The following is a 16,462-nucleotide window of genomic DNA, read 5'->3' as shown; positions in this document are numbered from 1 at the left end:
CCTCTGATATACAGTTTAACGTGGATGAAAAAAGTCATCATACCTTCATCCTAAAGTCAGTTGTTGTTGTTGTTCACCTTCAAAGGAATTACAGCCGGATGCTGTATACTGTGTGCTGTGAGGCAGAATGCTGCCCCCTGCAGGAAGTCAGGTGTTGGTTTTATTTTATTTATCTCAGCAGCTACTGGATGAATTGCTGTTACATTGTGTACAGATATCCATGATGTCCAGAGAATGAATCCTACTGACCACTACTGATGATACCCTGACATGTTCTTCTGGTGCTAACATAATGACATTTTTTTTTTCTTTTGGCGAAATGTCTCATTACCTTGAGGATGGATTGCCATGACATTTGAGACAGACATCCTTTTCCCCTGACGGATGAATTGCAATAGCTTTGGTGATTTAAATATTTCCTCTAGCACCATCATCAGGTCAAATATATAATTCAACACATAATTAATCAAAAACTTTGCAAAACGAATGACATTCATCAGTCTCAACCGCACTTTGTTTAATGCTAATTAGCAAAAGTTAGCATGCAAACACGTTAAACTAAGGTGGTAAACATAGTAAGCATTATACCAGCTAAACATAAGTATGTTGGCATGCTGACATTAGCATTTAGCCATCAAAGCACTGCTGTGCTCGAGCACAGGCTGATTCAGCTGCGGGTGTGGCTGCAGACTCTTTGTCTTGTTGGGCAAAGGTCAGTGGATTGCAAGTAACTCAGTTTTGCTTGTAATTAGTTATTCACTGTAATTAGAACAACTTCATCATTCCTCACAGGATTCACATACAGTATATTCCTGTCTTTTTAATAGTCCCCCTCAGGCTTCCCTAAGAATATACTGACTCAACTCAACATCAATTTCATCAGCAACTTCTTAATCTTGAAAAAGCAGCATTGTTTGACGTTTTCAGGAGGCCTAACCATCTTAAACTTTCTCTCTCTCGCTCTCTCTCTCTGTCTCTCTCACACACACACACACACGCCCACCTGTAGCATTTGAGAATGACCAGCATGCAGCTCACCAGTAAAAAACAGATATATTATCAGGTAAATGGATACCCACTGGTAAAGCCACACACGTACAGTACATCCCAAATGTGAAAATCTATATTAACTCAAGACATGCTAACTTAAGACATATCTAGTGCTGTGCATCAAGTCACATCAGTTTGTCCAAGACCAATGACTCCTAAAAGCAGCTTTATTAGATTGACCATTTTCCCCTTCCTGTAAATTCCCAGTAATCCCAGAAAAGACGCCCAGCTACAGAGCTTTATTTACCACTTAACTTAAACTAATTGTGAATTCTCTCAGTGGGGCTCCCCTCATTTCCACGAGCAAAGTTTAACAAAGCCAAGTGCTGAGAACGTCTATAGCAGTAAATCATTATGAAACATGGCCTCTGGTCTACTGTTGCAGATGCACATGACATTTAAATCGTGTATCAGACACAAACACAGACAACACAAAGCAGTTGCACACAGTGAGCAGATGTCTGGAAATTCCCTGCTCAGTCATGACATCAAGATATTTGTACAAGAACACAGTAAGTGAGCCATGAAAAGTTTTCGAGGATGCTGAGCTTCCATTATTGACACTGACTAACTGCATGGCTTGCACAGACACTTGAAACACGAGGACACTAAGAGGCACAAATCTCATCTGACTCCCCAAAACAAATCTTCTGTGTTCCAGCATGCATCGTTTGGCAGAGAGAAAGTAGTCTGTGCTTCCTCACAAAGACAAAAAGGAAATATTTAACCACAACAAGTCACAGATATTAGTGAGCTTTCAGTGTGCTGCACATAAACTGCCTGATTACTCAAAGTGGAGATAATGTTCAGAGGTTAAAGATGATTGTCATGAATAGAGATGACTGATCCATCACTGCAAACACCTCTCACTAAACTTAACCTCTCAGGTTTACTAGCCAACTAAAGTTGACTTGGTGTGGTCAACTTTGGGGGGCACACAGCTTTGTTTCTCATGTGCTTGTGAGACAACAAGAGGTTTAGAGAGATGCACTGATTTTCAGTATTTTCATCTGCATGACAAACATGGACTTCTGTGTAAGTACAAGACTTATTCGATAATGGTGAGTTATCAAAGAATAACCAACTAACAGAGGCTACATCCACACTAAAGTGTTTTTGTTTTAAAACACATAACTACACCTGCCCATTGTATGTGAATATTCATGTGATATGCATTTTCAGGTGTGTTGATCTGAATGGACATTATGTCTGATACAGCGCTAAAACACTTGTCTGGTTGGAGGTCATGTTTGTTTTAAAAAGCTGTTATAAAATGAAAACATATTAGTGTGGATTAATTTAATTAATGCTTTAATGCATGGATGGATCCAGAAATTACATGACATCGTTTTTCACAGTAGACAGGCAACCCTCTAATTAAATTTTTTAATTGAATCATCTGCCTTTAAAGGCACATACAGCTAAGTATCGTCAGTGTAGGAGTGGAAATTAATCCCATCACTGCGTATAATTTGGCCAAGAGGTGAAAAATAAAGGGAGAAAAGCAGCAGGCCAAGAGCAGAGCCATGAGGTACTCCATAATTCACATTTGAAAACCTTTATGTAGTATAGGCACAGTATGTAGGACTTTAACCATGCAACCACGTGCTGTTTAAGTGAAGTGCCCTGAAATAGACTGAAATGATGTGTAAGCTAAAAGTTACAGCTCTTTCTAGTAATTGAAAATAATCAAAGGTTAGAGTCTGGTTGATGGTTAGTCAAGGTGTGGTTTCTTAAGCCGAGGTGTAACCACAGCAGTGTTAAAGCTAGTGGGGACAGTCCCAGTTGTAAGTGATAGATTAGAACAATCTAGGTCCTACAATGCTGAACAATATTCAGCATCGATGCCAACACCGGTTCTGACAACATTTCAAGAGCGACAGTCTGAACATTTGTAAGAACAGAGACTATCTGGGATTCAACATGTGACTATTGCACTACCAATTCTGCAGAAGTATCTGGAGATGACAAACTAATTCTCATCTTCTTTTCTGCAAAAAAAATAAAAAATAAAAAATTGAAAGAATCATGAGACAGAAAGCTGTTTTTGAGGAAGTTTGGCTATGGTGTCAAAAAGAAATCGGGGATTGTGGGTATTGTTATTAGAGGCGTGGCAGCGGACAGAGCACGCTTGGAATTTACCACACACTTGTGCCATGAGAAAACTTTCAGTTGTGATTTACACCATTTGCATTCCTCCTGTAGGCCTGCTTAAAGGAGAAATTTGCCACTTTAAATGTGGAGATACAATCAGTGCTGATGGTAAATGTATTCAGTTCAAGCAATAAACTCCTCAGTGTGTGCTATATTGACAGCGAAAGCTGAGTTTTTCTGAGTTTTGCTGCTTGCACAGCCATTACTGCAGTGCCTACATGTACCAGGGTGCAATGACACTCCTTGTCCAAATACTTCCCAAATCCACATGAAGGTGAGCGGGGAGGTGTGTGTTTGAAATGTGACTCTGTATACAAAATAAAGGCATCTGAATTAACGTGACCTCACTGTTTGATTAGGACACCAGTAAAATGACAAAAAATGAAGAACAAGGTCAGGCAGATTGGGCCTGTTAGTCACACACCACAAACTTTACTGGTCTGCTGAGGGCCACACCCTGACCATTGGTAGGATGCCGGTCCATGCAGAACATGTGGTCCCTTACAGCTCCAGCTCCCCGGTTATCAGCCAGCTCTGTCAGGACTGTTTCTTTTCTTTTTCACTTTTGAAAACTGATCGTTGCCCTCTTAGCCACCCTCCCCGTGAAGCACATTGTGGTGACTACTGAGGTGCAGTAATTAGTAGTAATTAGAAAGTAAGAAATACGACAAGATAAACTAAATACAGAAATTTTATGGATAACTGAGTCAACATTTAATCAAGGAGGGACAAAGCAGATCTCATGAAAAGCACGACACGGGTCACAGGAGTGGTTGTTTTCTGCATCCATGCAGCACCATGCGCAGTCGTCGATCTCCGGTGGTCTCTCAGCCACTGAGAGTTGACTGTTCCTCTCTAAGTAGCTACTCCACTGTTTTCTCAGAATCAGCAAACAAGCTGTTTTTATCCTTAACCAGATGCAAGATGATCTGCCTCTGTCTGTATAATCTGACACTTTCATTCACTCAGTTGGCATCAATAACAGAAAGCAAACCTGGCGTCCATTAAGTGGCAGCAAGTTTCAAGTGATTTCCTCCCTAAAATAGAATACTGCATTGTTTGAAACAAAACCCACAAAACCACCCTCTTGTAGTTCCACATGGTAGTAAACATGGTAAACATGATAAAGTGTCCTCTACAGTGACCAAATGTGCAAGAAAACGCAGTAAAGTGTCCTCTAGGGTAACTTTTTTTCTCCCCTGACCCTCAGACAACCAGAATCAGTCACTGCTGTGTGTCTCTGCTTCCTATATGCTGAAAATAGAAGCATTTATAATGTTAGACCTGTAATTGAGCTAAAAGTTGCCAGACAGCCTTGTATGAATCTGAGGCAGACTCAGAGCTGTAGTGTCCTCTTCGACAATTACACATAAACTGCAGTTGCTGAGTTTTTATATGCCAATTCTTGAATTATTTAGAGTCAACAGAGTCTTTGTTCTGCCAAAAAATAAATCAAAAGTAAAGTATTTGGTGTTTCTGCACCAGAAATACATCTTGCAATTGTGGAGAGTGTTAAAGATCATTAAGAGAATTAATATAAGATTTACAAAAAATACAAAAACAGTTATTATAAACAGAAGGAAACAATACATATAAAATGAAGAAGGGCCAAATGGCCTCTGAAATCCTGGCTGCAGTTCTCCATGGGCTACTGCACTAATTTGCACTTCTTGCCACTGAATATTGACAGAAATGTAAATAAAAAATATGTAAAACCAAATTCCGCAAGGGGGGCTCTGGAAACCTATGGGTTTGGTGCAGACTATGACATGGTCACTAGTTCAAGACTTGCTGGGGACCTTTGCTACATGTATTACCTTGTGTCTATCCCCTAACTTCTGTCTTTTCTCTCCTGTCATGAAACATCTGTTAAAGAACTCAAGAAAACATGCTGTTACCTCATTTCAATAATTCATCTGCTAATTTCCTGACTTGAACTGTCACTCTTCTCTTTGCAGTACACACCATTTCTCCTTCTCCCTCATATCTGTGTGATCTCTGACACTTACTGCCACCTACTCCCATGCAGAACATGCAACATAATATGATACTGCAGGATACATGCGGCGTATTTGACTCAGATGCTTGTACCCGCTTATGGTCCTCAGGGAATAAGGTTAAAAAGTGTGTTACTGCTACACAGGCCAGCCTGCGTCATCTTCACACACTAGGTGTAATGCTGCTGCTGATTAAGATGTGGATCTGATTTTATTTGGAAACAGTGAAAGAGTTTAAGTGCATTAGGTGGATCTTTGCTTTGGAAAACTAAAGACAAATTGAATTTGATAATCTTTCTCAGATTATTTAAAAAAATGTAGCTGGATAAGTAGTAGGCTTGATAAATTACTGATAAACGAATGAGCTCAGACCACCCTGGTTTATGTATCAGTCATTCAGGAGTAGACTACGGTTAGTTGATACATGTTGCTCCATTACAATACATTCAAACACATCAGATATAAAGGATGCTTTGTGGATGGTGAAAGTGAGGATTTGGTTTTCCCCAACTAATAGTAGGGCTTAAATGTTCAAAATGAAAACGCCACCAGTCTTGCCAATATAAATACACAAAATGTACACTTAAACATAAGGTTTATACTGTCAGTAGACCAGGTCTCATCCCTTAACTCTCCCATTTAACAGATTAAGATGCTGAAGGATGATGTTACACTGTTCATTCTGTCTAAAAGGGATCTTCATCTGTCAATGAAATAGTATTCTTTCACTAACACAGTAAAACTGTAAAATCTGTTTGTTTTAAAAAAAATAGACCAGTTGAAATCTGGCTGTGATTAATAAGTAGAGACTCCTTTTAAAACACATAAGATAGTAAAATTGGCCGGGGAGCAGGTACTTCCAGGTACTGACACAGGACAGCACCAGTACACCACTCAAGTTTAGGAGTTTAGGAATAGCTTCATCATAAAGATCAGCCCGCTCTGGTGGTGGAACGCCAGCAGTGTTTGTTTGGCTGCATTGGCAAGCTTGAAAGAATCACGAGGTGGCTCTTTTGGCAGAAGTCAAAATGACCATCTTCACCCTTGACTCTAAACTTGATCTGGTGCTAGCGACTGTGTCCAAACACAAGTAGTGTGTTACTTCTGGAGTCTAACGCAGACTTTTATCAGTGAACACCTGTTGATTTAAGATATGCACATCGAGCAAGTTGCGTGCAATGTTGTGTTGTTTGCAATGTTTGTTGTAGTATAGGCACAACAAAAATTATGCACCCAGGCCAGTGGCACTAAAGCAAGGACCTGTTCCCCAACTGCAAAGCGACAGGAAACAGCCCTTTGACTCAACTGAGCCTTTATATGTTTCTGAGTTTAGTGAAGGTTATACCAGGCAGTTATACCAGTCTGTTCATACACACTCCGCTCACCAGTAGCAGGTCAATTTGGGGGTCTTCACTTTCTCTTAAGCACACTTTGACGTAAAATCCCTCAGCCAGGTTTTCAATCTCCTAACGAGTAAGACGTCAAAGAATGAAGTTAGTGAAAGCTTAGAATGCGGTCCTGTTTCTGCTCTGCTATCAATCTGTCTCAGCCCACCACTGACAGCTGATTCACACCACACCTCACCAGAGGGTCCTCCGACTTGGACACCCCCACAAGTGCCGTTTTCCTCTACGTGTGCAAGGCACAGTCTATTGCAGTGTTACTAGTCCATATCACCAACGCAAGGCTAGCCTAGATATACCCTGACAGAAATGATTCATGCAGAACATTGAAAATCTCCTGCTGCTCTTTTTGTAATTCTGTCTATGCAAAACAACCTAAAGCCACGCATCAAGTTGCTGAATTCACCACTCTGCTTGCTAGGAGGCTTATTCTCCTTAAATGCACACATCCGGGCACATCCCTCCCCACCCACTCATAGTAGATGGATTCATGAGATACTGCAGTGCATTAGGCTTGAGAGGATTAGGTTTTCCCTGAGAAGTTCCCTAAAGACCTACTCTGAAACTTGGCAGCCCTTTATAGAACACAATGACACCATGGCTATCGATGAAGAAATCAAATAAATAACTGAGTTGAACTCCTTACCCCCCTTATTTGTTTCACCGTATCTTATTTTATCAGAATATTATTTGTCCTTCATTCATTTACCTTTTTTCCCCCTGTCCTGGTAGGCATGTGTGTGAATGTGACTCATGGGTGGGCAGGTGAAGGAGATGGAGCACCTCTGACTCCTTGTGGGAGTGGGGTTCAGAGAATGAGTGGCAGTGGGCTGGAGTGGAGTTGAAAAGAAAAGATCACCCAGCTCAATCATGTCAATTCACAGCACCTATAATTTCTGCATGTAGCAATAGCCTGTAATGAACCACGACCTGATATACAAGATGTGAATGGGCTTCCCATCTCCCATAAACAACACAATGTCAACTGTGTTCTGAAGGAATGTCTGTGCTGCTGAGACATGCTGCTTGTCTGTTAGTGGATGTCCTGACTCTGGTGGGCATGCCACTGCAACGTGTAACACAACATGTTATCATAGGAAACATCTCTATGATATAGATGATTGGTAGCTGGTGGTCCATGCAATTAATGTTTGCAATAATTTGCCAAATGCACCAATAGATTCATTCCTTAACACAGTAATAAAAATAATTTTATTCTAATATTTGCTGTTTCCTGTATGTTTGATTCATTTTTTCATTTCTTCTTAGTTGGATCTCCAGGTAACTCTCGTGATTCAGTAGAGCTCCAGTGACTGTCTCTAATGGCCACGTGAGGTCACACCTGGTACCCCTAGGGTTGATTACTAGATTAACCACCTGTCAAAGTAACACATCCCCCGTTTACCATCAGAAACAAAAATAAATTAATTGAATGAAAACAAGGGAAAACTCAGAAAATAATAAAAAAAAAGACTCCAACACAGAGCAACACAAGAATCACTTTTGCTCCTGAGAGTGAGTGACTTTTTGAAAGTCGTGCATTGACCTCAATGATGTGCTTCGAGCGCACCCTGCTGGCAAAATCCGTGTAGAACCTTCTCCCTATGGCTTCTTCCCCTTCGATTGCCAAAACCGGAAAAGACGTCATTGTGTCTTCAAAACAATGTGTGTGGAAATTATCAATCGTGTTACTATACTTTATGATGTTTTAGGATTTAGGTGAAATTCAGTTATGTTTCCTAATCCTTTGATTCATACAACCCTGTTAGATTGAATTCACAAAATTGTTGGAAGCTATTCTTTTGTCTTGTGAAATGAAGGCGTTAATCTTTTGTAAGACTTTTTTCTAAACAAAGCTACAGATTAAATGACAAGTGAGGATAAAGTACAGACCAGGGGGACTATTTTTCCATCCAAGAAATCTAAGAACATAAACATTTTTAAAAAAATAAAGACATTTTTATGTGTAATGTAACTTTTCTGGTCGTGTCACATTTATTCTGAAGAATTTATACCGGAAGTTGGATTGTTGCTACCACGCGCGGAGCGCGAGCGAGGGAAATTAGGTTGCTACGTGAGAAGAGGGCAGCGAAGTGTAAAGTTAGAAAATAATTTTATTTCGTGTAAACGCGTTCTTTTGAAGTAATAGCACGGGCTGGGACATTTAACCTGGTCAATGTAGGTCACTTTAGCAAGTAAGCTGTAACTGCACTCTGTAAGCGCATGTGTTTTGTTTTTAGTAACGTTAGTGCACATAATAAGGAGGCTAACGTTAGCCAGCTAGCCAAGTGTCGTTAACTCACCACAAGTTTAGTGTAAACTAAAATAGCTTCCACGTTTAGAGCTAAGTTGTACTTTAAAAGAAGCCATTTAATCTTGTGTTTTGTTCACGTAACAAAAAGAGAAAAGAGACGTTTGCTGAAACATAGTGTTGTTAGCAGCCGTTGGGAATGTCACTTCCACATGTACGCAGGAGTCATGAAGGGTCAACCAACATATCAGACAGCGATTCGGAGGACGAGGTACGCTTGGCGTTACAGATATTGTCTCACAGCGAAGGTCTTTTTTACTTTACTGAATTCATAACAAAGACGTCTTTTTCATTTTCATCCTGTTCTGACAACTGACGATTAACTTTTATCCATCCTAGATGCACTCTAGAGGTGTCAAACTTACTGAACTCAAACATGCACTAACTGAAACATATGTTGATTTCATAAGAAGTCATGCTTTTCATCAGTTTTTTAAAGCAGGCGCGAGTTTATGTGATGTAAATGCAGCTGCATTGTTATTTTAAAGTTGTAGCCATTGACTGTAATTTGTTTGCTTCCCCACAGCCCAAGCTCCCCCTCAACCAGTTCTATCCATATATCCGCTGTGCCCTTTGCTGCGGCTTCCTCATCGATGCCACCACCATCACAGAATGCCTGCACACATGTGAGTGACAACAGAGGTCTGCTTTAGCTCATGGGGTCCTCAGAGGATTCTACGGTTATCAAATTCACACATTCCTGACAGCATCGAGTGCATAGCGACCTACAAGCACTTGTTGGCTTTCTCTTTTGGGGAATGCAATTCTGTATGCCAGAAAACATGTGTAATGATGTGCAATAGTGGTACACACAGGGGATACTGCAGTTTCATAGGACGCCTCTAGACTGCCAGGATGCTCATACCAACATTTTTATCCCAAGCATTATGTCCCCATATCACATGTGTTAGATTTAACAAGACCATACTCAAGAGCCTGTCTGGCAGAACTGTTGGGTCGATATATTGTCCAATATTACTTTATCACAGAAGAAATTTCATTACAGAGATGTCGAAGATATGAAATATGAAATGAAACAGTATCTCCATTGCATAGTTTGTCCGACAGTGATCTTTGAGTTTTCAAATTTAAGGGATTCTTATCAAAAATGTTTGTGTTTAAATTACAAATGAACATTTGCTGATATATAGTTATGGGATTATTTTTGTACTTTCAATATTAAAATCTTTATTGCCCTCAAAATGGCAATGCCACTTACAAGTTGCAGATTGTGTCTGACTGTGATTATTATGTGTTTTATCTTCTCCAAGTTTGCAAAAGCTGCATCGTAAAGCACTTTTTCTACAGCAACAGGTGTCCCACATGCAGCATTGTAGTCCACCAGACACAACCACTTTACAACATCAGGTAGGTCTGTTGATTCTTGATGTATTTATTTATTCATGAGTCAGGCCGATGTTAACCAATTTTTTTTAAGATTGCGTTTAAGTTATTCAGAAGGAAAGGTATTTGAAAGAATGGTAAAACAAGGCATTATTCAGGAATCAGAATGCATTAATTTTCATGTGCACAGAGTTGACATGAAGACTTCTAAAATTGAGGTGTGGAACTATGCTGTATAAACTTTAGGACTGGAAATCTGCCGTTGGTCATATCTATATCAGACTTTATTAAACTTCAAACTCTTTCCCTTTTTTCCGTGCAGGCCTGATAGACAACTGCAGGATATTGTTTACAAGATGGTTCCCTTCCTTGAAGAGTGTGAGTACAGTATATTTCCAGTCAGATGTATTCACTGCAATTCATGTACATTACGTGTTATCTTCAGTGAAAATTGAAATGCGAATCCTTTTGTTTTTGTTTGTGTGTCACAGTGGAAAGAGAACAAATGTGTAACTTCTACAAATCGAGAGGGCTGGAGATGCCAAAAACAGGTATAATAGTTCAGCCTTTAAAGTACACGTTTCGGACAACTGAATGCCTGTCATTCATTCTCTGTGTATTGTAGCGTACAGTAGGATGTTCAGTGCATTTTACTCTCTTTCTGTGTTAAGAGGTTATTGAAGTATAGAGTTAAATTAATTGCAATGTTAATCCACATACTGAAGCTAAGCTATCAAATAATATTTAACAACAACACATTTAACACACTGTTGGTCACAGATGGGAACCTGAATGACACTGCTCCGTTCTCTGTCAATGAGTAACAAATTGGTCTTCCCTCACTGCAGTGCCACAAAGTTTCTCAACAAAATAATAAAGGTCTTCAAAGAAGGGAAATTTTCAAAAGCTCAGTCACCCTATTTCTTCTTTCATATTGCTGGGATCAGACTACATAATGTTTTTGTCTTTGGCGATGGTCACCATGTCAGATCTAATGATTATAGTGCCATAAATTCTTGCAGTGTCTTGGTCAGATGACTTGCAAGACTACATGTATGACCCTGACCGATCACAGCATATTTCACACGTAAGTTCAGAGGTCATCTGGAAGGCAGGTTTATCAACTGCCAATCATGTCGACACAAGCGTTGTGTGTGATGCTGAGAGGACAGTATGGGCGACAAACTTTTCTTCTGTTTTGTTTCCCACCTGACAGCAGCAACCTCAACATGATTGATCAATGCAAAGGAACACATTGTGGGACATGTTAAACTAAGCATGTCAAGACAAAACATTTCTGACATGCTAAACTTTTTGTCAGGGTGTTGTAGGGCGTCCCAGATGCTACATGACAGGTCATTTAGCATTTCAAACTACACAGGTAAAGACGCATGATTGTCATCCATTCGTGTAGTCTGATCCTGGCATAAGAGGAGGAAAAATTTCTGACCATCCTGCAACAACACTGAGTTTTCCGCTAATTTTTGCCTAATGTGTTTGGCATTTTACCTAAAATGTTTTCATTTAAATCTGAGTATTGGTGATCTGGAAATCCAAAAATGAAGTTTTTTAACACTAGCAGAAGCTTCAGAGTTTTACAATGAAGCATTTGCCTTGTGTTTTCTTTTTCCTGCTTTGCAGTGGTGGTCTCCCCACCGGGTCCTGTTGTTTTGAGGAGACAGAAGAAGGATAACATTTCCCAGTCTGTGTTCACTATTCCTCCTGAGCTGGATGTGTCTCTGCTTCTTGAGTTTGTCGGGTAAGGATTTCACTGGACAGTTCTTTGTTTAGCCTTTTGTTACATATTTACTATATTGCCCATAAAAGATGCTCAACCTCTTTGACATTCTGCATATTTACTTTAACTGATTCTCACAGGCTAGACATATGATATTTTCATTCATCTCCTTAGTGAGATGTGGAACACCTGTTCACAATAATACAGTGAAGGCTTAGCCTCTGGTGCCTTCAGATATGGTCAAATGGCAGAGCATTTGTTTCATTTAATTATTTCTTAGCGTGATATATGAAATGGAAAAAACATTGCAACAGGTTGTCAGTGTCTGTCTTTTTTTAAAAAAAAAAAAAAAAGGAACTCATGCCTAGTCCACATGTACACTGGTATTTTTCAAAACCTAGCTTCTTCTATGCATTATGTCTTTTGGTCCACACACAAACGCAGTTTTATGTAGCTGAAAACAGCTTTTGGAAAACTCCCTCCAGGGTGAAGATATTCAGAAACTCTAACGTATGGCCTAAGTGTGTGCTGTTTTCTCTTTTGTTGACGTGAGACGATTTTGTGACGTGATGGATGTTGTGAAAATAGTGCTAATGCTAACCTTGCTAACAGGACTTTGTACATGTTGACACATAAATGTACAGTTGCTGTTAAACTAAATTGAGGAACAGAGGCATCAGAATGCTTTATGGAGATATAAAGTTGCCAGTTTTGAAGGAGAACCATTTGAACTGGTCGTTGCAGGTAGCCTCCCCGTAATGGCTTTTTTCAGGCTTCTGACTGGCCAACATGGCTTTCTGGTTAGGGTTGCATTAACGTCTGTTGGATTGGCATGCTCTCCATAGTGCTTCAGTTGTGGTTTTTCCTTTTTCATATGGACAGAGGATTTTTTTTTTGGATTATTTTTTTGTTTTTTGTTTTTTTTTTTAGAATGAATGCGGAAAACCCCTATTTGGAAAAGTAGTTCATGTGGACTAAGCACCAATTCATAGTAGTGAATGAAATGACCATGCAGTTACATAAACATACCACCAGGTGTTCCCATTTTCTTATAGTGACTGCTTGCTTGGTACCAGTTGTACTTACTGTGTATTGACTCTCTTTTTCAGGGCTGAGGAGGGCATCAATAACTATAAGGTAATGACTTAAAGCATTCATAACAGCAATTTATAACAGTTCTTATTAGAATATAGTAGTGCAGTTTTTATACCAGTAAGCCATGTGTTTATGATTGCCCTAAACACGGATGTCGTATACGTTTTAAATGTGCTTGGGGGGTGTGTGATGACAGACCCAACATCATTTAGGTTTTTTCAGTTTCACAATTTTAAATTAGATTCTCTAATTTTATTAAGTATTGTAGTTTTCGATGAGTTACATTGTTCTGAAAAAACAACCACCCTGTCCCTGTTAAGCCATTAGAGAGGCCATACGTTCGTGTGTCAGGTGAGGCGACTGTACGCCACTTAGAGCTATTCATCAGGAGGAAGATGGAGCTGAGCCCAACCTGCCAGGTGAGTGCCAGACTTGCAGCTAATGAGTTCACAAGGTGACATGGCGACATTCTTGATCCTAAAACAGACTTGGAAGCAGCAAAGGAAGTTTGCATTACAGTGTAGTGTGGGCATCCACTGGTGTATGTAAGTGAGTAGGTGCTTTTACTCATTAGAGGACAGCAATTTTGTAGTTTCATAATGGCCAACAGTGTTACCAAATTGGCGTGCAGTTAGGAAGCGTGTGTGACCTAACTACCCTAATGTACACAAATGTTGGCATTTAAAGGCAACATACACATACGGGATATTATGCATATTGAAACAGCTGTTTCTGTTGTCTTCTATGTAAACCCATACACCAGCAGTGTGTTGAAGTCAGGATATGCCACTGTTTTAGTTTCTAATATTGGTGCACATCAGCTCTCTAGAAAACTGGGATGGACATATCCTGTCTGGAGGCTGTCCAGCTTTGGTGAACTGGCGTTGCTACCAGGAATTGGAAATGAATTCAATCATAGCTACATTTAAATGTCATTTAACCAACTGACCAAAGAGACAGAATCAGGATCAAAAGAGAAACATGGATTGTGGTAGTGTGTGCAAACAAGCATGCATATGGACAGACAGAGAGGTGAAACACAATGTGGTGATTATTTGATGTAATAAAGAGATGAGGCATGACAACAGAACCAGAGCAACAAGCAGTGAAAAGAGGAATTCACACATGTACAATGTGGAGATGAAACAACTGCTGAATACAAGCAGAGCCCAACATAGAAGGGTCAGGTGCACAGGTCAAAACTCAGCAGGCAGCCTACAAATAAAGTACGACAGACACTCCTTACGGACAACGTTAATCTGATAATGCTCAAATAGTTAGTGCTGTGATACCACATGTCTGTCTCAGAGCAGTGGACATGCTGCAAGTAAAGGTTCATGAGTACAGATATTATTGATCTGACATGTCCTCCTTTCCTCACAACACAGATGAGCAGAAATGTGGTCAGTTTGGCAGAGCGTTCAAGTCTTGGTGTATTCTGTATTTCGTAACACGTGAATGAGGATTAGCAGCTTATGCTGGTTTCCTGGCCTCAGAGCTGCCCTGCCCTGGCCTGTCTGGACAAACGGGGAGAGGACAGAGTAACACTAACCAAAGGTCATCGTCTATTGTAGCAGAGGTCACAACAGTTATATAACTCTTCTGTTTAAAATTTTTGTATTGTTATAACAAGTTTTAGTTTATGCCATCAACATCATCAACACCATGGACCACACCCTGCTATACAACTCCCCAAGTCTGGGGAAGAACTGTAATTAATCGTACAGTCATATTTATTCATGGTTATGAATAGATATGAATATCCTGTTAACACTTTGATGCAAATATAATTTACTCAAATGGAGATTTTTAAAGCACCAGTGTGTAAGATTTGTTGGGATCTGTTGGCAGAATATGGTAGGAATGGAATAGAATATCCATTTATGTTTCTGGTGTTGTGAAGCCCTCACAATTTGTACCGCCAGAATTTAGAAGTTTTGTGTAGGACTGACATGAATGCCTTAAATCCTCATAGCAAAATAATTCAAAAACACAGTTTTATCTCGGATCACAGGACTCAGCTGGTCAGCTCTATGTGGCTGAATCTGCTGCAGTGGTGTCAAGTGTTTCTGTGTGTTCTGCAGGTGGATGTGGTGTGCGGAGATCACCTCCTAGATCACTACCAGTCACTCAAAGACATACAGAACTCTGTGGGTGAAGAGGCACTACAGGTAAGCACCACAAAAACACTAAGAGTCAAAACAAACATTGTTAATAATGTTTAGTTAAAAATGGAAATTTGTAGAAGGTCAGGAATACTTTTGAGTGATCCTTTTGGTCTTGTTTCCACTTTCTCCAGGATGGTCTGTTGGTGCTTCACTTTGGCTTGGTCCTGCCCTCCCAGTCTTGAGCGCAAGGGGTGGATGTACTTAATTCTTGCAGGGATGAATTGGTCTTTGTTCTTTGTGTCTCTTCATTAGACCCTTGTCACAAAATGAAGTAAAGTTCCCGTGTTGGCATTATAACTGCTCCGCATGTCTTGGACTGTCACTCTACTTACAAAAGATTTGATAAAGCTTGAAAATTAAATGTAACTACAAAGTGCTGCGGGTTGCAGAAGAGACAGTCCAAGATCTCTAAATTTGTATTTCTTTATTGAACAGGTAGAATGAAAAGATGTAAACCTGAAGTCTTCTGTTCACACTGTAGCATCCAATGTTTAACTCCCCCAGATCATTACCTTATATTTAGGACAACCATTGTGTCTGCTGTTAATTTGCTGGACACATGTTACATACATTTAAATTACTGAAGTGCTAGCATGTAAAAAGGAATTTTAATTTGATTAATAGAAATTACAAATTCCTTTTTCTCCTGCCTTTTGATCTTTTGAGGTGTTGTGAAAGTGGCTGTGACTGCCGCTGTGTCTGCTGCTGTAGCTAAAACTGGACTGCATTACTGTTAGTGTTCTGAAACCCCTGTGAAGGCAGAACAGTGTCTTGTCTGAAAAGCTGTTGATAGTTTTACTTATCCTTATGGAAACCAGGGACTGGTATCTTCATTGTTTTTTTTCTATTTATCATTTTGGGTTTGGTATCAGGTAGATAGTTTTAATTTAAAGGGCTTAAAACAAGAGATGCACCACTACCAAAGGTTTGTGTGAATGTTTATATAGAGTTTAAATGTGCGTTCTATTTTTAATTACCACTTGTTTCATGTTGATTTCCACGTTTAATGTAAGAGCTGTTAACTTTTGTATGGACTGTACAACTCACCAGAGCACAAAAGCAGTTATTCAGAGGGAGTTTGTATACAGAACTTTTGATAGGGTTTTTATTAAAAATACCTTTTCTACTTGCTGACAAAAGAATGATTTAATAAATAATTACACTCTGACAAATGTTTCCTCATCCATGTTTCCTGTTTTGAA

The 16,462-nt window shown here is 39.7% G+C and overlaps 1 protein-coding gene across 1 annotated transcript; it reads left to right on the top strand.

Moving 5' to 3' along the window:
- The first annotated feature begins 8,657 nt into the window (after positions 1-8,657).
- On the top strand, positions 8,658-16,415 carry pcgf6 (polycomb group ring finger 6). Its single transcript, XM_041947559.1, has 10 exons — positions 8,658-9,126; positions 9,442-9,541; positions 10,187-10,283; positions 10,582-10,637; positions 10,751-10,810; positions 11,901-12,018; positions 13,107-13,134; positions 13,413-13,511; positions 15,177-15,263; positions 15,392-16,415. Exons 1-10 carry the CDS (start codon positions 9,055-9,057, stop codon positions 15,440-15,442), a joined length of 768 nt encoding a protein of 255 aa, XP_041803493.1. The 5' UTR covers positions 8,658-9,054; the 3' UTR covers positions 15,443-16,415.
- The last annotated feature ends 47 nt before the right edge of the window (positions 16,416-16,462 follow it).

The sequence above is a fragment of the Chelmon rostratus genome, chromosome 11, assembly GCF_017976325.1.
Source record: "Chelmon rostratus isolate fCheRos1 chromosome 11, fCheRos1.pri, whole genome shotgun sequence".
NCBI classification, from domain to species: domain Eukaryota; kingdom Metazoa; phylum Chordata; class Actinopteri; order Chaetodontiformes; family Chaetodontidae; genus Chelmon; species Chelmon rostratus.
Note: the sequence above shows the minus strand (reverse complement) of the source record. Positions and strands in the feature narration are given on the sequence as shown.